Genomic DNA, 19,509 nt, shown 5'->3' with positions numbered 1-19,509 from the left:
TAGCTTACTAAAACTAAAAACAATATTTATATGTATTAAGCATATATAGTAATAATAAAGTAATTATAATAATATTAATATACTTTTTATATTAATTTATTACTTAAATTCTTTATAGAAACAATATTTATGCAAAATAATGTTAATTACTTTAAGTAGTTAAGTACTCTTCCTTAATTCCGTCTTGTTAACATAGAGGGCGCTCGTCATAAAATATTAAAATGTGTTGATCGTGTCGGATCCTTTATTTGTGGTGTTAATTTATGGAAGATTTTTAGGCCTAGACACTTTAGGATTATTGTGAATAGTGTGTATTATTATATATTTATATTTACATAGTATATTAGCTTAAGTAATAATAGTATAGTACCCAGTAACAAAGTTTATATAGCTACTAGTGAGGCTAGGCCTACTTACTTGCTATACGTTCTTACGTTACACACGAAAAGATGACGATGATCCTCCGTATAAATAGGCCTATAAAAGGCATATTGGTCAGCCTAGGCAGCTGCTAGTTTGCACAAGATATTTCGAATATCTTGCTATTCTATATTGAATTTTATTTTTGTTGAAATGAAAGTCATAAAAATATTAAAATTATTATAATAATACAGTAATATTATATTTTATTAGAATGATAATTGACAGGTTTTGAATTGTTTCATGAAATTTTATAATCTGTATTTTTATTTAATTTCTTTTAGAGATTTGTGGTAGCCTACATACAGTATGGCTGAAGAACAAGGAGTGAGCTCGTTACCATTGCCTCCCATGCAGTTCATAAAGCACTACACCGATGACCGAATCCGCAATGGAACCGCTCCTAAACCACCACATCCACCCCCTGATAAATATGATATGTTTGGTGCGACGTTTCAACCAGATGACGCAATCATAAGGCAACTTGAATCACAAGGATTACAGAGATTACACCCAAAACAATTTGACCATAAAGACGAATTAAAACGGCTTAATCATTCAATTTTAGTAAATTTTTTAGATTTAGTCGACATATTGATAACATCTCCGTCGAGCCAACATAGGCAGCAGAAAGTGGAAGACATCAACCTTGTTTTTATCCATATGCATCATTTAATCAATGAATTCAGACCTCACCAAGCGAGGGAGACACTGCGTGTTATGATGGAGGTACAGAAACGGCAAAGACTCGATACAGCTGAACGATTTCAGAAACATTTAGAGAAAGTTACGGAGTCGTTGCAGAATTGTTTAGGATCGTTACCGTCGAACATCGGCAGTATCGAAAGTAAAGTAGTGACGTCAATTGAGATTGAACAGAGGTCGATGAACATGAAACAAGAACCAAAAGATACCGTGATAGAGGAGGAAGAACAAAAGAAGGTGCAAGAGGACAATTTTTATGACAAAGATAAACTAATGTGTGACATGGTGGATTCAATATAAATGACATAAATAAGCGACACTTTTTGTTGATTGGAAAAACCCAAAAAATGTCACTAGGCTTTACCAGTGTGACAAACATAAGTGACACATTTAGTTGGTCCCATTGACAAACCCAATAAATGTCACTTTTGGGTTTGCTAATGTGACAAAAATAAGTGACACTTTTAGTTGGTCCCATTGATAAACCCAATAAATGTCACTTGGCTTTACCAGTGTGACAAAATAAGTGACACTTTTAGTTGGTCCCATTGACAAACCCAATAAATGTCACTTTTGGGTTTGCCAGTGTGACAAAATAAGTGACACTTTTAGTTGGTCCCATTGATAAACCCAATAAATTATCACTTTTTGCTTTACCAGTGTGACAAAATAAGTGACACTTTTAGTTGATCCCATTGACAAACCCAATAAATGTCACTTTTTAGTTTGCCAGAGTGACAAAAAATTGGGAACTTTTTGAATTTATCAATTTGAATAAAAAGTGACAACTTTTGGTTTTGACAGTAAAATAAAAGGGTAATTTTTTGGGGTTTGTCAATGGGACTAAACATGACACTTTTTGGGTTTGTCAGTGAGAAAAAATGTACTCATGATTCCCTACAATAGATTGGTCATCTTTGAAGAGTTACCTTTCAAATGTAAAATAAGATTTAGTTTTCAGTATAACCCTTCTTTTTGCACTCCCCTATTTAGGGGACACTTTAACCCTGAAACATGTGGAAATACTGTATGTTTTTACCGCCACGGCAAATCCCTGTCTGTCCCTTTAAGTGGGTTTCTACTGAAGTAGTAATTTGTACTTCGCAATGTAGTTTAATAAAAAAATAAATAAAATAATGTTGGCAATTGTTCTTATTTATGCTAGTCGTAAGTAGTGAAGCCAGTTTGGCAATGAAATCGCTCTGATATGATGTGATAGCATTAGATATGTGCACGTTTAAAAATCACCTCAACTTCACCCATTTTGTTTTACGTTATGGCTAAAAATACGGTACCGTATCCATACTTCTAAAAGCTAATGGTACGGTAATTATAGTTTAAGAATGCAATTTATAATTACCGTACCTTTAGTTTTTATAAGTATAGATACGGTACAGCATCTTTAGCCACAGCGTTTATTTTAAAATGACCTATGAATACAGTATTTTACTTGCATCCATACATAATATGTACCACTGTAAAAGCGTGCGCTTATTTTATTTTTATTAACATGCTAAAATACAGTACGTAAAATGTTTATACCATTTCTGCAACATATAAAACTGTGATACGGGTAGGCCTATGTTATATATTACCATTCGTCCAGGTAGTGTTCAGTTTGGAAAAATAAATCGTGAAACGTCACTATTAAACAAGTCCAGTTGACTAGACTTTATTTCCAAACATAAAACTGTGATGATTGTTGCTTACGGTATGTTAATAATGCATAACGATCAGTATACTTACCTAATAAAACATCGATTATCAATTTCTAACGCCTTATTTTATGGGTCTAAGATAATTCCTCGTCCCTGTTTTCATAACATATTATCTACATAGGCCTACATACAAAATACATACAGGAAAATGTTGGAAAAGACTCCAGGTATCATGCATGTAGTACTTAATTTTAAGATACAGGTGTCACCGGAGTAGAAAACCAACGTCAATCGAGTTCTGATTGGTCGGTTAAAATCTCACGCGCAATATTAATATTCACTAACAGCATTCGTTTTGCATATTAGTAACTAAGCATACCTCAATCGTATTGCTTTTTCCCCGTAAAAACAAGGTTTGTCTGAAAGTAGGTTTTTTTTTAAACAAGTGTAAAAACATTTCCTGAAATATTAAAGACAACATTTAAAAAAAATAGATACATTAGGCCTAACCTGTAGTGATTCACTAACGAAACAAATAGATAGAAATTCTGTCGACACCATACCAAGAATATGTAAAATCAAAATTAATATATATATTTAATATACAGGTGATTCAATTAGCATAAATTCTAATTTAATCAAGACTTAAAGATGTATTTTCTCAAAAAATATGAAAATTAAAGTTAGTAAAGAATTTGAATAGGTCATTTTGCAGTTTTTTATTCAAGTTTTCATTTATAAAAGACAATATTCCAATTTTTTTTCAGCTAAATCATTTTTTTTCGATTCAATTTTTGTCAAAGTGAATAACTATTGTGTGACATTAAAATGACATATTCAACAACAAAAAATGTAAGTAGGAGAAAATATATTTTAAAGACAAAATTGGACGCTAACATGTTTACTGGCGGTATTATATAAGGTCGTAAGATATTACTAAGTTGCTAATTCTGATAATAAATAGTATTTTATACAATTAATATCTAATACAAAAGCATTCAACTTAATAGGGTTTGAAGCGAACACGAAATCATCACGAATCGATAATAATCGATTTGATATGCAAAATTTATATCGTTAAAATTGATAATAATCGATTTAAAGTTGCAATAATGTCGCTAAAATCGATTTACTACGCAATAATCATGTCGTAAAAAATTTAGATTAGTCGAATAGGTTTGTAATAGTTTTACAGTGTTTTCGGCTTTCAGAATGGCGTTAAAATATACTATGACTACAAAATAATTATTATTTCCTGTAGTTAGATAAGTTAAATCAAAAGACGATACGTACAAATTAAATTATATTAATAAAATACATAAGTAGGTATATGTAAGTCTATAGCTTACCAGTAACACTAAAGGCCAACTCAGACAGCATCGTACGACGAGGCCCACTTGTCACTTGTCGATGCTGTCTGAGTTTAATCCCGACAAGACTAGTCTTGTGATAGCGCTTGGAAGTTTTTAGTTCGTCGAGAGAAAATTAAACATGTTTTATTTTCGTCTCGTCGTACGACGATGTCTTGAGTTGGATTTTAGTGCTTATTTCACCAGCTATTAAAAAAAAAAAGTTATCTTGGTACCATGCGACACGGCAATATTATATTTCCAGCATCTTCATTTACTTGTGCAGGACCTCGCTTGAGTATTGTCGCACATTGTAATATACTTATTTTATGCTGTTTAGATAGAGGATGAATGGAAGGAACGACACATTAAATAGATTGTATAAAACCAATCTTGAATCGGCTTTGTATTGCTTGTCACCATTTAAAAGCACTGATATATCTCGGAATGACAATTGCTCAGACAGTGAAACAAATAAACTTCTCTGGTCTAATAGACCTTTTTTATCCGCTGCCACCGTTACATTTTTACATCAATAGTCATTGCTCGAGCAGTACCAATATCTGAAATTGCAATTTTACAAATGAATTACAGTGTTAAATAGGCGTAACAGATGCGTTCCACTACCGTATTTGAGCAATATTCGTAGAACAACGTAATAAGGCATTTACGGTCATTGGTAAATTTAAAGCATGGCAACCCCATTACAGACCCACATTTACCGTACTAAACCTTTAGCGTAGGCCAACATCAGACTTCATTTTGGAACCACGACTACATAAGAAAGTACTGTTTACTCTATAATTAAAAAGGGTACTTTCCCCCCATTGGCTGATCCAGGGATATGTGATGCCCCCTACTCCTTCAAAAAGTCACTCCTTTTCTAGCGACGGCCGCCATACCAGAAATACGACCGTATATATCTACCGTTGTGTAACTTACGTCCAGTGTACCATATCTCTGCTGATTTTGTCCGACTGTATATAATTCTTGGATTGGTGTCATAACCATCCCATTCTTTACAAGTCGTGCCTTCCACAACTATGAACCATCCTTTATCACCTCCGCAACCGTTGTAATAGTTATTAATAAAAAATCTCCTAAAATTTAGATTGATTGATATTGTTAATTCGGACTTATTCATTTACTGATCTCATCAATTCATTTGCAGTAGAACTAGTAACAACCTTGCTGTTGGACACGCCAATTAGGGAAGAACACTTTAGGAGTGTAATACCCAATATTATAGGCAACGCCCTATCGTAAAGCAAAAAGCTGATATTCAAATGTGACCTTTGTTACACTAAATGTACACACCGATTATAAATTCCATCTATTGAAAATACATTAGAGGAAGCAGATTGCATGTCGTCCCAAGGTGAACTTTGAACTCTGTCCTTCGAAAACCAAGAAGTTGTAGTAGAACCAACACCATCAAATGTAATGGAAAACAACTCCTCGTGAAATGCAGAGAATGCTGTTAATTTTACCTGTAACACAGATAAAAACAGATTTTATTTTTTATTTTGGTAAATTAATTTTTAAGTAGGCAAAATAAAATAAAGTTGAAAGTGTAATCACAACAAAAATATATTATGTAAATTAAAATTATATTGAATATACTAAAATTAACAATTGATAAAACTTATACCTGTTGAATATTTAATGTTGACCAGTTATCAAATATTGCATTGTTTCTGTAAAATGTATCACTGATGAGAAATTGATGAGCATGGTGGCTTGATGTTCCTGATCCAGTTTGCCAAGCGTTGTAAATGCTAACTTCGGTCATAGATACACCCTTAAACACTCGAACCCATTCATTTCCTGTGCAGAACAGTAAATAAATGCTATGAAAACACATTCTGGTGTAGAAAGCATATTGAAAATTTGATGATTTGTTTAAAGTGAATAAAGAAAAAAAAAATAACCGTTCGTTTCTTTTGTGTTGAATCCAATATTATTTCCATAATATAAAAAGTAAACCGATTGTGAATGCTGTGCGTTAGTACTTACCAATTTGACAGCCTAAAACTTCAGCTCGTAAAGTGCAGAAAGTGTAACAGCTTTTAGGGTAAATCCTGATAGCCACGCCTTGTATTACTGGATTAAAATAATGTGTTCGTACGCCAGATCGGTCTAAATTACCATCAAAAATCTGGATTTAAATGCAAATAGGAAATGCGAATTAAAAATACACGAACACTTTTATTAAGCTACGTATGTTCAACTACATTTTATTATTAAGAAGCAAGAAGAAGGTATATACAAACAGTTTAGTTTACATTTTCTCCAAATACTGTAGTTAAGTTTATTCTCAAATTACTTGTACAATATCTCCTTTTATACCTTATTTTATATCCTGCTATTGGCCTACCTTAGGACGTCCGTGACCATTAGAGATGAAATAGTCACCAACTTGGTTCACTTTGATGTAGCTTATTTTGTAGGTTGTCACCCATTGATCCCCGTCTTCTCTACCCTGTGTTTGGATACCAGTAATGTTGTGCTCTACAATCAAATGTATTTGAATCCAACTGTTGGTATCTGACTTATGTGGAATCCAACAAGGCACACACGAAGATTTTCCTACTGCATTTAATCTTGCACATTTTGCGCCGTGGTCTTCTCGATCTGACCACATAGAACTGGCTCTTAATTGACCATCAACAATATCACCAGACTCCATTCCAAGAGGCTTAAGACATCCTAAAGTATCAAAGCAAAGCAATACAGTTAGGATCTGATAAGACTGGATCAGACAACCACCATGCTACTCACACTGTTTTATATTTACTTTGAGAACCCACTCAACATTTTCACGAACGCAATGATCTTACCTGCTGACGGACACTGGTCAGCTAGATATCCAGTTGCAGAACATAAACAAAGATGGCGTCTTACAGTACCAGGAACATCGATACAAATGTTTTCAGACCCACAGTCAACAAATGCGCATGTGCTTTCCACTTTCTACGAAAACAAATTATTAACCAAATTATAGTATATAAATATGGAAAATAATCAGTAAAGCACACACACTCACAGAGTAGGGTAATATTCGCGTTCAAACGGTGTTAAGTTAAAGTTAAGCGTGTACGAGTTATCAAATGGAAACTGTATATAAAATACACACGAGTTGGAACATAATTTTGCCGTACAAGTTCATATCACTTCACTACCTTTTTTGAATGTGAGTGTCATCAATCAAGTAATAGAACCTTGATGAAAAATATGAATATGAATATATGCCTGTAAACGTTAACGTCAAGAATTGTACATATGGTTTTTGTTTTTGTAAAGACGTCAATGAATAAAATGCTTATTACTTTTCAGAGTAAAATGTCTAACTTACGTAATCCTTGACTTTAACTTACCGTGGAAACAGGACTCATTTCGATGTATCTTTCTCCTGCGATCTCAGCAAAGTTACTCTCATCTTCGGTACGAGTAGCATCGTTTAATTTGCATGTATTTTGGTTGTAGTTGACTGATTTACATTGCTGGTTCTTTATACAGTTGGTGACACAGGAAGCCAAAGTACTGTCAGTGATAGTGGCGATGTCATTGTTTTGCAGCTTATGGTCCTCAACAACCGTGGACTCGTATACATTATCTGATTCTGGGGGAGGGGGGGGGGAAATTAGATCGGCAAAAAATAAGAGTTTGTTGCATTAGCTAAAGATTGGTTTCCACTATGACGCAATGCAAGGACGTACGCGCAATGCAAGTGAGTTGACCAATGACAAGCGACAGTTTGGATAATTTATCGCTTGTAATTGGTCAACTCGCGTGCGTTGCGTCCTAGTGGGAACCAACCTTTAATAATTAGTAGAAAATATACCACTACTTACTGTTAATATCAAAAACAGCATCAAACATAAAATGTCGGGTTTTATAATCAGTGAAAGTAACATGTGTCCCGATATCATAGCCGGCAGGTTCGTTCGTAAATTTATAAAACGACCCAACATTCGAATAATCATGTTGATAGTAGAGGCGCGCAGTTGTTGTATACGTAAAGCCAATCTTGTCTCCAGGTAAAACATCAATTCTATCAGAATGTGCAAGTGGAAATTCGACGACAACGTCAGGCTCTCCTTCCGGAAGTAAAGTTTTCCCGATGATTTCATACACGTTGTTGTCTGCGTCTACCGCTCTGTAAACTAAGCCAATGATATCTGTTGTTACTTTTGCCATATACCTCCATCCTGTGATTGTACCGGGACACTTTATCTTGTTCCAATCGTCCATCCATATTTTCACTGTTGTTGTTGTTTCCGTAGTTTTCTTCATTAACGGCCAATTGATAATGTTACATGGTAAATATGAATCTAAAAATCAATAACAATTCATTTGAAATTATTTTATAAGTGTCTTCAAAGATTTTTTTTTTCGACGTCGCTTGATGAAAATTGTATTATGATGTTATTTTAAAATTGTAATTAAAGTCCGATCTCCATAGGAATCTATTCCTAAATGTCTAAATTTATAGGCATTTTCTAAACCAAATATCTGCCCTCTGCGAATCTGGGAATTTAATTTCAACCTTTGATTGATTGATTGATTCATGATTGATCACTTTATTACAGAATTACGAAAAAAGCCAAAACAAACCAGAAAACCACAATAGGATTTTCTTCCATTCGTTGAAGAGATTTAAAACTTTAAGAGATAGTGCGTGGTGCATTTAATAACATCATTTTAACTTGTCAAAATTCCTATTTTAAAACCATAGACGCACTTGAGGACATACTCGTAAAATGAGGGTAAATATGTTAGCACAATGTTTACAGCATGATTACATCATAACATACAGCAGTACAGATTAGTACGACAATTATATATTTATTCATTTATTGATGTTCCCATTGGCACATCAAGCAGCCAAACTAGCTAACTTACCTTTTAAAACGGTTTGAAACGAAAATGTTCTAGCAGCAGGACCGACATTGATTGCGTGAACGGTATGGACTAGCAAATTGTTCATGTTGATCAAATCTGCATACATAAACTGTGTACCTTCATCGTCATACGGCAAAAGACTTGTATCAAATTTGAATCCAATAACATCACCACTTTTTACTGAGATCCAATCTGGTTCTGGTAACGTAAACTCTCGTGGTGTATTCAATACTTGTTGTTTCGGTATTACGGTTCGTGCAACCACAACGTACTGGTTGCTACCAGCTATGTGTGGACGCATCACCAATGCTAAGAATTCTGCAGACGCAGTTGGGTAGAATCTCCAAGCTGTTACATATCCATCACATGTTATTGGATTCCCAGTATTCAGCAATGTCAATCCAGGGGAGTCCACATGTACTCTAGGTATCAAAGATCCTCCGTGTACCTGTGGACAACCGACAGAAGCTAAAAATATAAAAAAACTGTAATTAGAAAGCCATTCTGTTGCCTGTCTGTCCACATGGATCCGCTACTATTTATCAGAGTCAATACCTCAGTTAACCGTTTTATGGGCTCGCGATTGATGCTAAAGTTTAGCCATATTATTATTTACAGGATAGTTGAGCCCACTGCAAAATATTGAAGATGTATTGTCCCCCAAAAAGAATAAAATTTGAATAGGTTATTTCGTAGTTTTAATAACTTCCGTAGAAAAACGAATAAAGGGAATATTTTCACTTATAAAAATGAAATGACAAAATTCCATTGGCTGGTAGCCAATTTTACTATTTTTTCCCCTTAAAATTACTGTTTTTTCAGGTAAATATTTTGTTTTTAGATCCAATTTTTGGTTAAAGTGGATAACTATTATGTGACTTTAAAATGGCATATTCAACAACAAAAAAATGTTTTTTCAGGGGGACAATACATCTTAACCGATGTTTTTTTAGTTGAGAGAGATTATTTAGAGGGTTGGCTATATTTATGAAATAGTTGGGTCATCTTTAACTTAGATGCAACGATCGTATGTGTAAATAAAATATAAAATAAAATAAGATAATCAAATACTTTAACCTTTGAATGCTACGCCAACCAACAGAAAAAGAACGAATGTTTTCACATCAACAACAAACATAATGGTAGGAATTACAATAAAATGGCGCGTTGATGTTCAACTTCAAATCTAATCAAATATCGTCGTATCTTCTCTGACAACATATAGTTTCTCACGTAAATTTTTACGGTGGTCACTCTATAAAACTTGATTCAATGATCCTAATCTTGGGTTTAAGATACTTCTATATACAACTATAGATCTATATAAAAAATGAACTAGTCAACGTGACTGCGGTGTGTTTTAAGCAAGGGTAATAAAGATACATATTGTGACATTTCGTGTTACTTAGGCTAAAACACTTCTTACTTACTATAGATATTTATTGATAACGAATAATAGCGGATTGTTAAACGTGAAATAAACAAATAAAATGTATTGTATAAATATTATTTATTATATTACCGTATAATACCGTAATTCGTAATTATGTGTCTATCAATATATATACTACATCATTAACCTCCTTAAATATCATTATTTGTACACAAACCTGCTCTATAACGGTGTTAATTTTATTTTAGTCAATAAGTACATTTTGAACGTTGTTAGTATTCTATCTTTCTATTATTTTAAGGGCATGTTCACACGTACCTAAATTAAAAAAACGTTGTTATTCTTTCTTTCTATTATTTTTAAGGGCATGTTCACACGTACCTAACAAACAGACAGACAAAGAGACACGCGCGAATAAAATGGTTTACATTTTGATTGATATTTATATTTAAATTTACGCTTTATCAATTACCATGTGGAGGAAATATATATATTACAATAGAACAAATCTGCCTATAATATATACAAATACAAATAAATACCACATGAATTGCTTTCCGTTTTAACCTACAACCTAAAACAGTGGTGGTTGCTGCTTATGCCAATATCGATCAGTACTAATTACATAATAAAACTTATTTGTAAACTTCTGTCTGTCGCACATACCTACCTACGCCTTATATATTAGAGACTAAAGTAATGAGTTTCCAGTCCAGTTATCCCTAACAAATCTGCGTACTTACAAATACAAAATACAGTTTTCACCGGAGTAGAAAACCGGCGTCAACCTAGTTCCGATTGGTTAGTTAAAATGCTTACGCAGCCTAAAAAGAAAAAATGTTCTCTCTAATGGCATGTGTTATGCATTGCATTAAAACAACATAACTCAATTGTATTGTTTATTTTCCGTGAAAAACAAAAACTAGACTTCAGGGAGTGTGCTGGAAACATTTTAAACATTTTTCCTGAATCATTAAAGACAAACTTTAGTCACTAACACACAGACAATGATTGGAATTTTTCGACAACATATCTAAAATATGTAGAACCAAAATGTAATTATACAGGTTGTGGTTGAAATTCAAAATAAATGTATTAATAGAACGTTGACGTACACGTGTACATTATTGGTGGTGTTATTATTCAAGATCGAAGATATTGACTAGGCTTATCTATATCTTTCGATACATTGCATAATTTATACAATTACAATAATCTATTTAATCTGCAACTTTCATGTCGTCTAAAATTGATAAGCGATTTAAGGTTTCGATCATTAAAACGATCAATGATAACGCAATGTGAAATATAAACTGGTCACTATAACATTTTTATATCAATAGTCATTGCTCGAGCAGTACCAATATCTGAAATAGAAATTTTACAGATGAAAATAAATAAAAAGCAAGGCCATTCCATTATCTACATCCCCCATACTTAACGTTCAGCGTATATCAAATTCCACTAAGTTTTTTTGGAAGCACAACTAATGAAGAAAGTACTGGCTCGGTACGGTGCAAGTTTCAAACATTCCTCTCATTGGAAGATCCAGGGCAAGAATAAGTGGTTTTCCCCTAACCCATTTAAAACGTTGATTATCCTTTACCGATGGCCGCCTGCGATATTCCTTTTCGTACAAAAGTTGGGGACCCTCATAAAACGTCACAAAATAAACATGAATATTCATTAATCATATCCATAGGACCATATAAGGTATGACGTAAGAATTGGGCTAACTACAATTCTCTAATGCAAACGCTTTCTGTCGAGCCGTCTGTATAGTCGAATGGATTAGACTATAGACATTACATGTCGATGTATGGGGTTCGAATCCCATGAGCAACTTCTTTTTATTTTATAGTGAGAGAGATTATTTAGAGGGTTAGGTTTAGTTATATTTAGGAAGTAGTTCGGCTATCTTTTACATAAGGGATCCCCAAATTATGTACGAACAAAAAAATCGCTGGCCGCCACACCAGAAAAACAATTCTGGATCCAGTCCTCCACATTCATTTTGTTTGTATTCATTTTATTATTTCTGATTTAGTAAAATATATGTACCGTTGTGTAACTTACGTCCAGTAGCCCATATCTCTGCTGATTTTGTTCGACTGTATAGAATTCTTGGATTGGTACCATAACCATCCCATTCTTCACAATCCGTGCCTTCCACAACTGCGAACCATCCTTTATCACCTCCGCAACCATTGTGATTATTACTCATATAAAACCACCTTCTGTAAATAGATTGGTAAATAGATGGAGAGATAGATTGATTGATCGTTCGATTGTCGATAGCAGATTAATAATTTAGCCTAATTGTGTGATCTGATATCAAGAGGAATTTCAAAATATAAAAATATATCACGTCACACTGTACTAATTTTAATAAAATTACAGTAAACTAGATGGTACGCGAGCGAAGCGAGCGTACCATCTAGGTCGTGCCCACAGATGGTTCTCGAATACACAGTAATTTCAGCGTCACAAAACTGGCGATTTCAAATGTACGTACCGCAGGACTATAATACATTGTCGTTTACAAAAACGAATAAATAGACACGATGATTTATGTAGTCAACTAAAATTACCACTCTGGGAATTACTTCCGAAGGAGAAAATTATCACAAAATGAGTCCAAATTTTTGATTTGGACTCATTTAAAGAAACCCAATTTGTGTTTTGTATGGTTTTTTTTATATTAGGGTTGAGGGATGGGAAAGCGGATAGGTACAAAGAGGAACAATTTTTAAATATTATCTTTATCCACTCGAACAAAATATTTTTTTCGTGTTTTATAGGCCTATAAATAATATACCTCTAAATACAGTAAAACATTTGCGATTTAATACTTTGTTAAAACTGTCACTGTCATAATCGATTGAAATATTAAAGTACATGTCACGATACACCACTACGACGTTTATTTTATTGGTAATTATTAATTAATACAAACGTTGAGAAGGAACTGTCAGTATAAAGTTTATTTGTATATAATAATGTGTTTATATATCTAACAGTAGATCCTATCCACAATCTCAGTAATAAAGTTTATCTGTATATATTTTTATATTACATCTAACAGTACGAACATTCACAGTAAGAAATGTTCGATTCAAATGAGGACTAAAAATAGTTAATAGGTATTTACAGTATTATCAAAGTATTGCAAGTTTATTCTCAAAGGGCCCACATATTTACCTACCGTATGTGTTAAACCAAGGGCTCATAAATTTACCTACTTGTGTTAAATCAAACTCTGGCAGACTGAGAGATTGGGATGTTCCATTCATCGCAAATCAATACATTTGTATAATCATATATTAAATCTATCAACATAGTATTTTTTAAAGAAAATCGGCCTGTCTTCAACATTATGATGGTGTACTCTAGCTGTTCAACCGGTTTTCAGCTATTAAAAACAATTATCGTAGGAGGAGATAGGAAAATGCGAAGCCTCCTCGCATTTTTGTGGCGGGTATTTTTCAAGATGGACATCCATTAGACAGTGTATACCACGATCGGAAAACACCCCTATTTGGGGCAAATCGTTGAACCTAAATTCGTTTTAATCGTCAATAACTAATTATCTAACTTAATTTAATCAGGCGGTTAAAATCAGTACCGAAAGTACGAACCAACTTTATATACCATCGAGTAAAAATTCTAGAAGTAAGGCGCGATTTACCGAATTTTGCCCTTACGTAAATTTATATATAGATGTACATACCGACTTCCACTTGTTCCTTCTATTGAAAAGAAATTAGAGGAAGCTGCTTCCATGTCCTTCCAAGGTGAACTTTGAACTCTATTCTTTGAAAACCAAGAGCTAGTATTGGAACCAACACCATCAAAAGTGATAGAAAATAACTCATCGTGAAATGCTGAGAATGCTGTCAGTTTTACCTGTAACATAAAATCATAAACTTATAATTATGTTATCAAATTCGATTTACTCGGAGAATTGTGATCGATCGATACTATAAAATTAGATAAGATACTTGATTAGGTTATAATAATAGTGAAGTCTACCTGTTGAATATTTAATGTTGCCCAGTTATTAAATATTGCATTGTTTCTGTAAAATGTATCACTGATGAGAAATTGATGAGCATGGTGGCTTGATGTTCCTGATCCAGTTTGCCAAGCGTTGTAAATGCTAACTCCAGTCATAGATACACCCTTAAACACTCGAACCCATTCATTTCCTGTGCAGAAAAGTAAACGAATGTCATAAAACCACATTCCCGTCGTGAGAGAGAATGAAGAGAAAGCATGTAACGTATAAACTTGAAAATTCATGATTTATCAAAAAATAATTTGTTGACAAAATGTTAAGATGAATAATATTTTAGTAAAATTAACCACTTTTTTTTACATGGGTTTATAAGACTATTTTACACTGCCAAACTCTTGTTTGAAAACTCGAGCAAACTACGAGTTGTCATAAACAGTTTTCTAAAGTTTTCTAGAAAACAAGTTTACACCAGCAAACTTTAGTTTGCAAACTCAAGTAAACCCCAAGTTTACAAACAAACATTTAGTAATTGTTCGTTAATTGTAGACTAGGCTTAATCCAGTTCAAAACCTTAAAATGTATCGCGTAAACCATGTATAGGCCTCTCTACGTCATACTGTACGTGTAGTAACAACACTTTATCTCATAAAAGTAACTTACCTATTCTACAGCCTAAAACTTCAGCTCGTAAACTGCGGAGACCATAGAAGCTTTTAGGGTAAATCCTGATAGCTACGCCTTGTATTACTGGATTAAAATAATGTGTTCGTACGCTAGTTTGGTCCCAATTACCATCAAAAATCTGTATACAAATGCAAATGAAAAATACCAAAGATTTAGATAAAGAACTATCTTGCGTAAGAATAATTAATTCGTTGAATCTCGGTGAAGAATATATATTGCAGCCATTGCTTACATAAAAAAATATGTGGAACACATAATTTAAGAATGAAAGTTTATCTGCATAAATGTGATTAAAGTGCGACTATACGAGGTTCTGCACAGTACGAAGGAAGATAGTTGCAATATGAATTAGTCTCACAATGTAGCCTACAGCTGGTATGGATGAATAACAACTTTTCAACTTCAGCTTTGTCCCAAAGTAAGGCCAGACCATAATTTCATTTATTTATCAAAGATAGTAACAAAAAACCAAAAAACAAGTAATAGTGAAATACATTCTTTGTCAACAATTACTCGCTTTTATTACTACTTAATATTATTTTCTTTATATTATTTTGATAGGTCTACCTTCGGATTTCCATAACCATTAGAGATGAAATTGTCACCAACTTGATTCACTTTGATGTAACTTATTGTATAGGTTTTCACCCATTGATCCCCGTCTTCTCTACGCTGTGTTTGGATACCAGTAATGTTGTGCTCTACCATCAAATGTATTTGAATCCAACTGTTGATATCTGAATTATGTGGAATCCAACAAGACACGCAAGAAGATGTTGCTACTGCATTTAATCTTGCACATTTTGGACCGTGGTTTTCTTGATCTGACCACATAGAACTGGCTCTTAATTGACCATCAACAATATCACCAGACTCCATTCCAAGAGGTTCAAGACATTCTACAGGAAAAACGGAAATAATGGTTATTTTCATCAAACAATGTAACAATTTCTTTAAAGGGCCTTTCACACCGGTGCGGAAAATAAAATCGCGTCAATATGCGCATCGTGAAAACGTAAAGTTGCCAATACTGTAGGCGCAAACTTACGCGAGCCTGAATTGGAGCGGTGGCTGTAGCCCTCTATGAAAGACGCATAACCGAGTGCTTAAATAATAAACCTATTCGATGTTTTACAAAGATAACATTTACGAAACATTTAAGAAATAAAGGTGAATGAGACAGTTTTTTGTGTAAAACTTGATCCATGTTACAAACTGTTGAATGTTTACTTTATGGAATATTTAATAGTGATGTATTATTCTTTTATTTTTTATGTTTTCTAGTAATGTATACAAGACATAAACACCTGTTGACGGACACTGTTCAGTTAGATATCCAGTTTCCGAACACAAACAAAGATGGCGTCTCACGGCACCAGGGACAGCGATACAAACGTTGCCAGACCCACAATCAACAAATGCACATATTCCTTCCACCTTCTATAATTAAATAAAATCATTAGACTACTAGACTAAACACAAAGCGAACAGAAATGCAAAAATAGCTAGATTCACATTCAGGAGTTGATCATGATCAATTAAGATGTTTAAATTGTGAAATAGCTAGGTTCATATTCAGGAGTTGATCATGATCAATTACGATGATTAAAATTGTGAAAATAGCTAGGTTCACATTCAGGAGTTGATCATGATCAAATACGATGTTTAAATTGTGAAATAGCTAGGTTCATATTTAGGAGTTGATCATGATCAATTACGATGATTAAAATTGTGAAAATAGCTAGGTTCACATCCAGGTGTTGATCATGACCAATTACGATGTTTAAATTGTGAAATAGCTAGGTTCACATTCAGGAGTAGATCATGATCAATTACAATTATTAAAATTGTGAACATAATTCACATTCAGAAGTTAATCATGATCAATTACGATGTTTAAATTGTGAAATAGCTAGGTTCATATTAAAAAGTTGATCATGATCAATTATACGATGATAATTGTGAACATGGTTCACATTCAGAAGTTGATCATGATCAATTACGATGCTTAAATTGTGAAATAGCTAGGTTCACATTCAGGAGTTGATCATGATCAAATTACGATGCTTAAATTGTGAAATAGCTAGGTTCATATTTAGGAGTTGATCATGATCAATTACGATGATTAAAATTGTGAAAATAGCTAGGTTCACATCCAGGTGTTGATCATGACCAATTACGATGTTTAAATTGTGAAATAGCTAGGTTCACATTCAGGAGTTGATCATGATCAATTACGATTATTAAAATTGTGAACATAATTCACATTCAGAAGTTAATCATGATCAATTACGATGTTTAAATTGTGAAATAGCTAGGTTCATATTAAAAAGTTGATCATGATCAATTATACGATGACAATTGTGAACATGGTTCACATTCAGAAGTTGATCATGATCAATTACGATGCTTAAATTGTGAAATAGCTAGGTTCACATTCAGGAGTTGATCATGATCAAATTACGATGCTTAAATTGTGAAATAGCTAGGTTCATATTCAGAAGTTCATCATGATCAATTACATTATTTAAATTATGAAATAGCTAGATTCACATTCAGGAGTTGATCATGATCAATTACGACGATGATTAAAATTGTGAACATAGTTCAGACATAATCAGTTTGTTTGTAAACCTGCGCATTAATGTTCTCATTCTCTTCTCTTTTATTAAGGTCCGGGTGAACCTACTGCAAAACCTATACCATAATCCTTTTCGTTTAATTATAGATTATAATAAGTGTATTTATCTTTTGTCATGATGTTACTTACAGTATTTGAAAAAGAACTGTACGTGTGGTCCTTGTCTTTGTAAAGACGCCAATGAATAAAAGTTGGACCTTTCAGAGTAAAATGCCTAACTTACGTAATCACTGACTTTAACTTACCGTGTTCACAGGACTCATTTCGATATATCTTTCTCCTGCGATCTCGGAAAAATTACTCTCGTCTTCCGTACGAGTAGCGTCATTTAATTTACATGTATTTTGGTTGTAGTTGACTGATTTACAGTGCTGGTTCTTGATACAGTTTGTGACACAGGAAGCCAAAGTACAGTCAGTGATAGTGGCGATGTCATTGTTTTGCAGCTTATGGTTCTCTAGGATCACTGTGGACTTATATGCATGATCGGGATCTAAAATTAAAATAGCTAGATTAAAAGGGGGCCATTGCAGATTCTGGCACGTATGTAGTAATTTACCAACCGTAGAAGGAAACGAAGAATAGGCCTGGTGTTCAAATTCATTTAAATGGAGTTTTCACTACACCTAAACTTACCATTAATATCAAAAACAGCATCAAACGAAAAACGTCTGGTTTGGTAATTATTGAACGTAATCTGGGTCCCGATATCATAGACAGATGGCAGTGGCCTAAATCTATATATCGACCCTACATTGGAATAATCCACTTGATAGTAGATTTGTCCTGTTGTGTACGTAAAGCCAATTTTATCTCCGGGTAAAACATCAATTCTATCAGAATGTGCAATTGGAAATTCGACGACAACGTCAGGCTCTCCTTCCGGAAGTAACGTTTTTCCGATGATTTCATACACGTTGTTGTCTGCGTCTACCGCTCTGTAAACTAAGCCGATGATACCAGTTGTTACTTTTGCCATATACCTCCATCCTGTGATTGTACCGGGACACTTTATCTTGTTCCAATCGTCTATCCAAATGTTACTGGATTTTGTTGTTGACGTAGTTATCTTCATGAATGGCCACTTGATAATGTTACATGGTAAGTATGAATCTGAAAAAAAAATAATAAAATCTTGTGAACCCGCCGTTATCATGTTTTGATACAGATATTGTATAAACATTTTGTCAAAACTCATTTTGCTACACACAATTTTATTTACAAAAAATAAAATATTCAGTACGATACCTTTTAAAACAGCTTGAAATGAATATGTTCTCATATAAGAACCGCCATTGATCTTGTGAACCATGTGGACTAACAAATCACTCTGACTGATCCCGTCTTTAACAATAAACGCTGTACCTTCATTGTCACGTACCAAAAGACTTGTTTCAAATTTAAATCCAATGACATCACCACTTTTTACTGAGATCCAATCTGGTTCTGGTAGCTTAAACTCTCGTGCTTTATTCAATACTTGTTGTTTCGGTATTACGGTTCGTCCAACCACAACGTACTGGTTGCTACCAGCTATGTGTGGACGCATCACCAATGCTAAGAATTCTGCAGACGTAGTTGGATAGAATCTCCAAGCTGTTACATATCCATCACATGTTATTGGATTCCCAGTATTCAGCATTGTCCATCCGTTGCTATCCAATGAGGCTCTATGTATCAAAGATCCTCCGTGTACCTTTGGACAACTGGCAGAAGCTACAAATAAATAAAAACTG

General features: G+C 33.7%; 3 protein-coding genes across 4 annotated transcripts; 1 reads left to right on the top strand and 2 right to left on the bottom strand.

The window, feature by feature from the left end:
- The first annotated feature begins 215 nt into the window (after window positions 1–215).
- On the top strand, window positions 216–2,710 carry LOC140048628 (mediator of RNA polymerase II transcription subunit 7-like). Its single transcript, XM_072093386.1, has 2 exons — window positions 216–307; window positions 705–2,710. Exon 2 carries the CDS (start codon window positions 730–732, stop codon window positions 1,423–1,425), a length of 696 nt encoding a protein of 231 aa, XP_071949487.1. The 5' UTR covers window positions 216–307; window positions 705–729; the 3' UTR covers window positions 1,426–2,710.
- Window positions 2,711–3,652: 942 nt separating this feature from the next.
- Window positions 3,653–6,869, bottom strand: LOC140048499 (uncharacterized). 2 transcript variants are annotated; one of them, XM_072093231.1, is made up of 6 exons: window positions 6,510–6,869; window positions 6,149–6,290; window positions 5,784–5,959; window positions 5,450–5,622; window positions 5,075–5,232; window positions 3,653–4,695 (listed from the first exon to the last, which is right to left on the bottom strand). In XM_072093231.1, exons 1-6 carry the CDS (start codon window positions 6,819–6,821, stop codon window positions 4,652–4,654), a joined length of 1,005 nt encoding a protein of 334 aa, XP_071949332.1. In that variant the 5' UTR covers window positions 6,822–6,869; the 3' UTR covers window positions 3,653–4,651. The 2 variants fall into 2 exon arrangements, with proteins under 2 accessions (XP_071949332.1, XP_071949330.1); XM_072093229.1 differs by lacking the exon at window positions 3,653–4,695 and having other exon boundaries at window positions 4,839–5,232.
- Window positions 6,870–11,376: 4,507 nt separating this feature from the next.
- LOC140049060 (uncharacterized) lies at window positions 11,377–15,565 on the bottom strand. The gene is made up of 6 exons (XM_072093879.1): window positions 15,491–15,565; window positions 15,109–15,250; window positions 14,463–14,638; window positions 14,161–14,336; window positions 12,507–12,667; window positions 11,377–11,797 (listed from the first exon to the last, which is right to left on the bottom strand). Exons 1-6 carry the CDS (start codon window positions 15,563–15,565, stop codon window positions 11,751–11,753), a joined length of 777 nt encoding a protein of 258 aa, XP_071949980.1. The 3' UTR covers window positions 11,377–11,750.
- Window positions 15,566–19,509: the final 3,944 nt, after the last annotated feature.

The sequence above is a fragment of the Antedon mediterranea genome, chromosome 5, assembly GCF_964355755.1.
Source record: "Antedon mediterranea chromosome 5, ecAntMedi1.1, whole genome shotgun sequence".
Lineage (NCBI taxonomy): Eukaryota > Metazoa > Echinodermata > Crinoidea > Comatulida > Antedonidae > Antedon > Antedon mediterranea.
The sequence above is the reverse complement of the archived record's forward strand: the minus strand, read 5'-3'. Positions and strand labels throughout refer to the sequence as shown.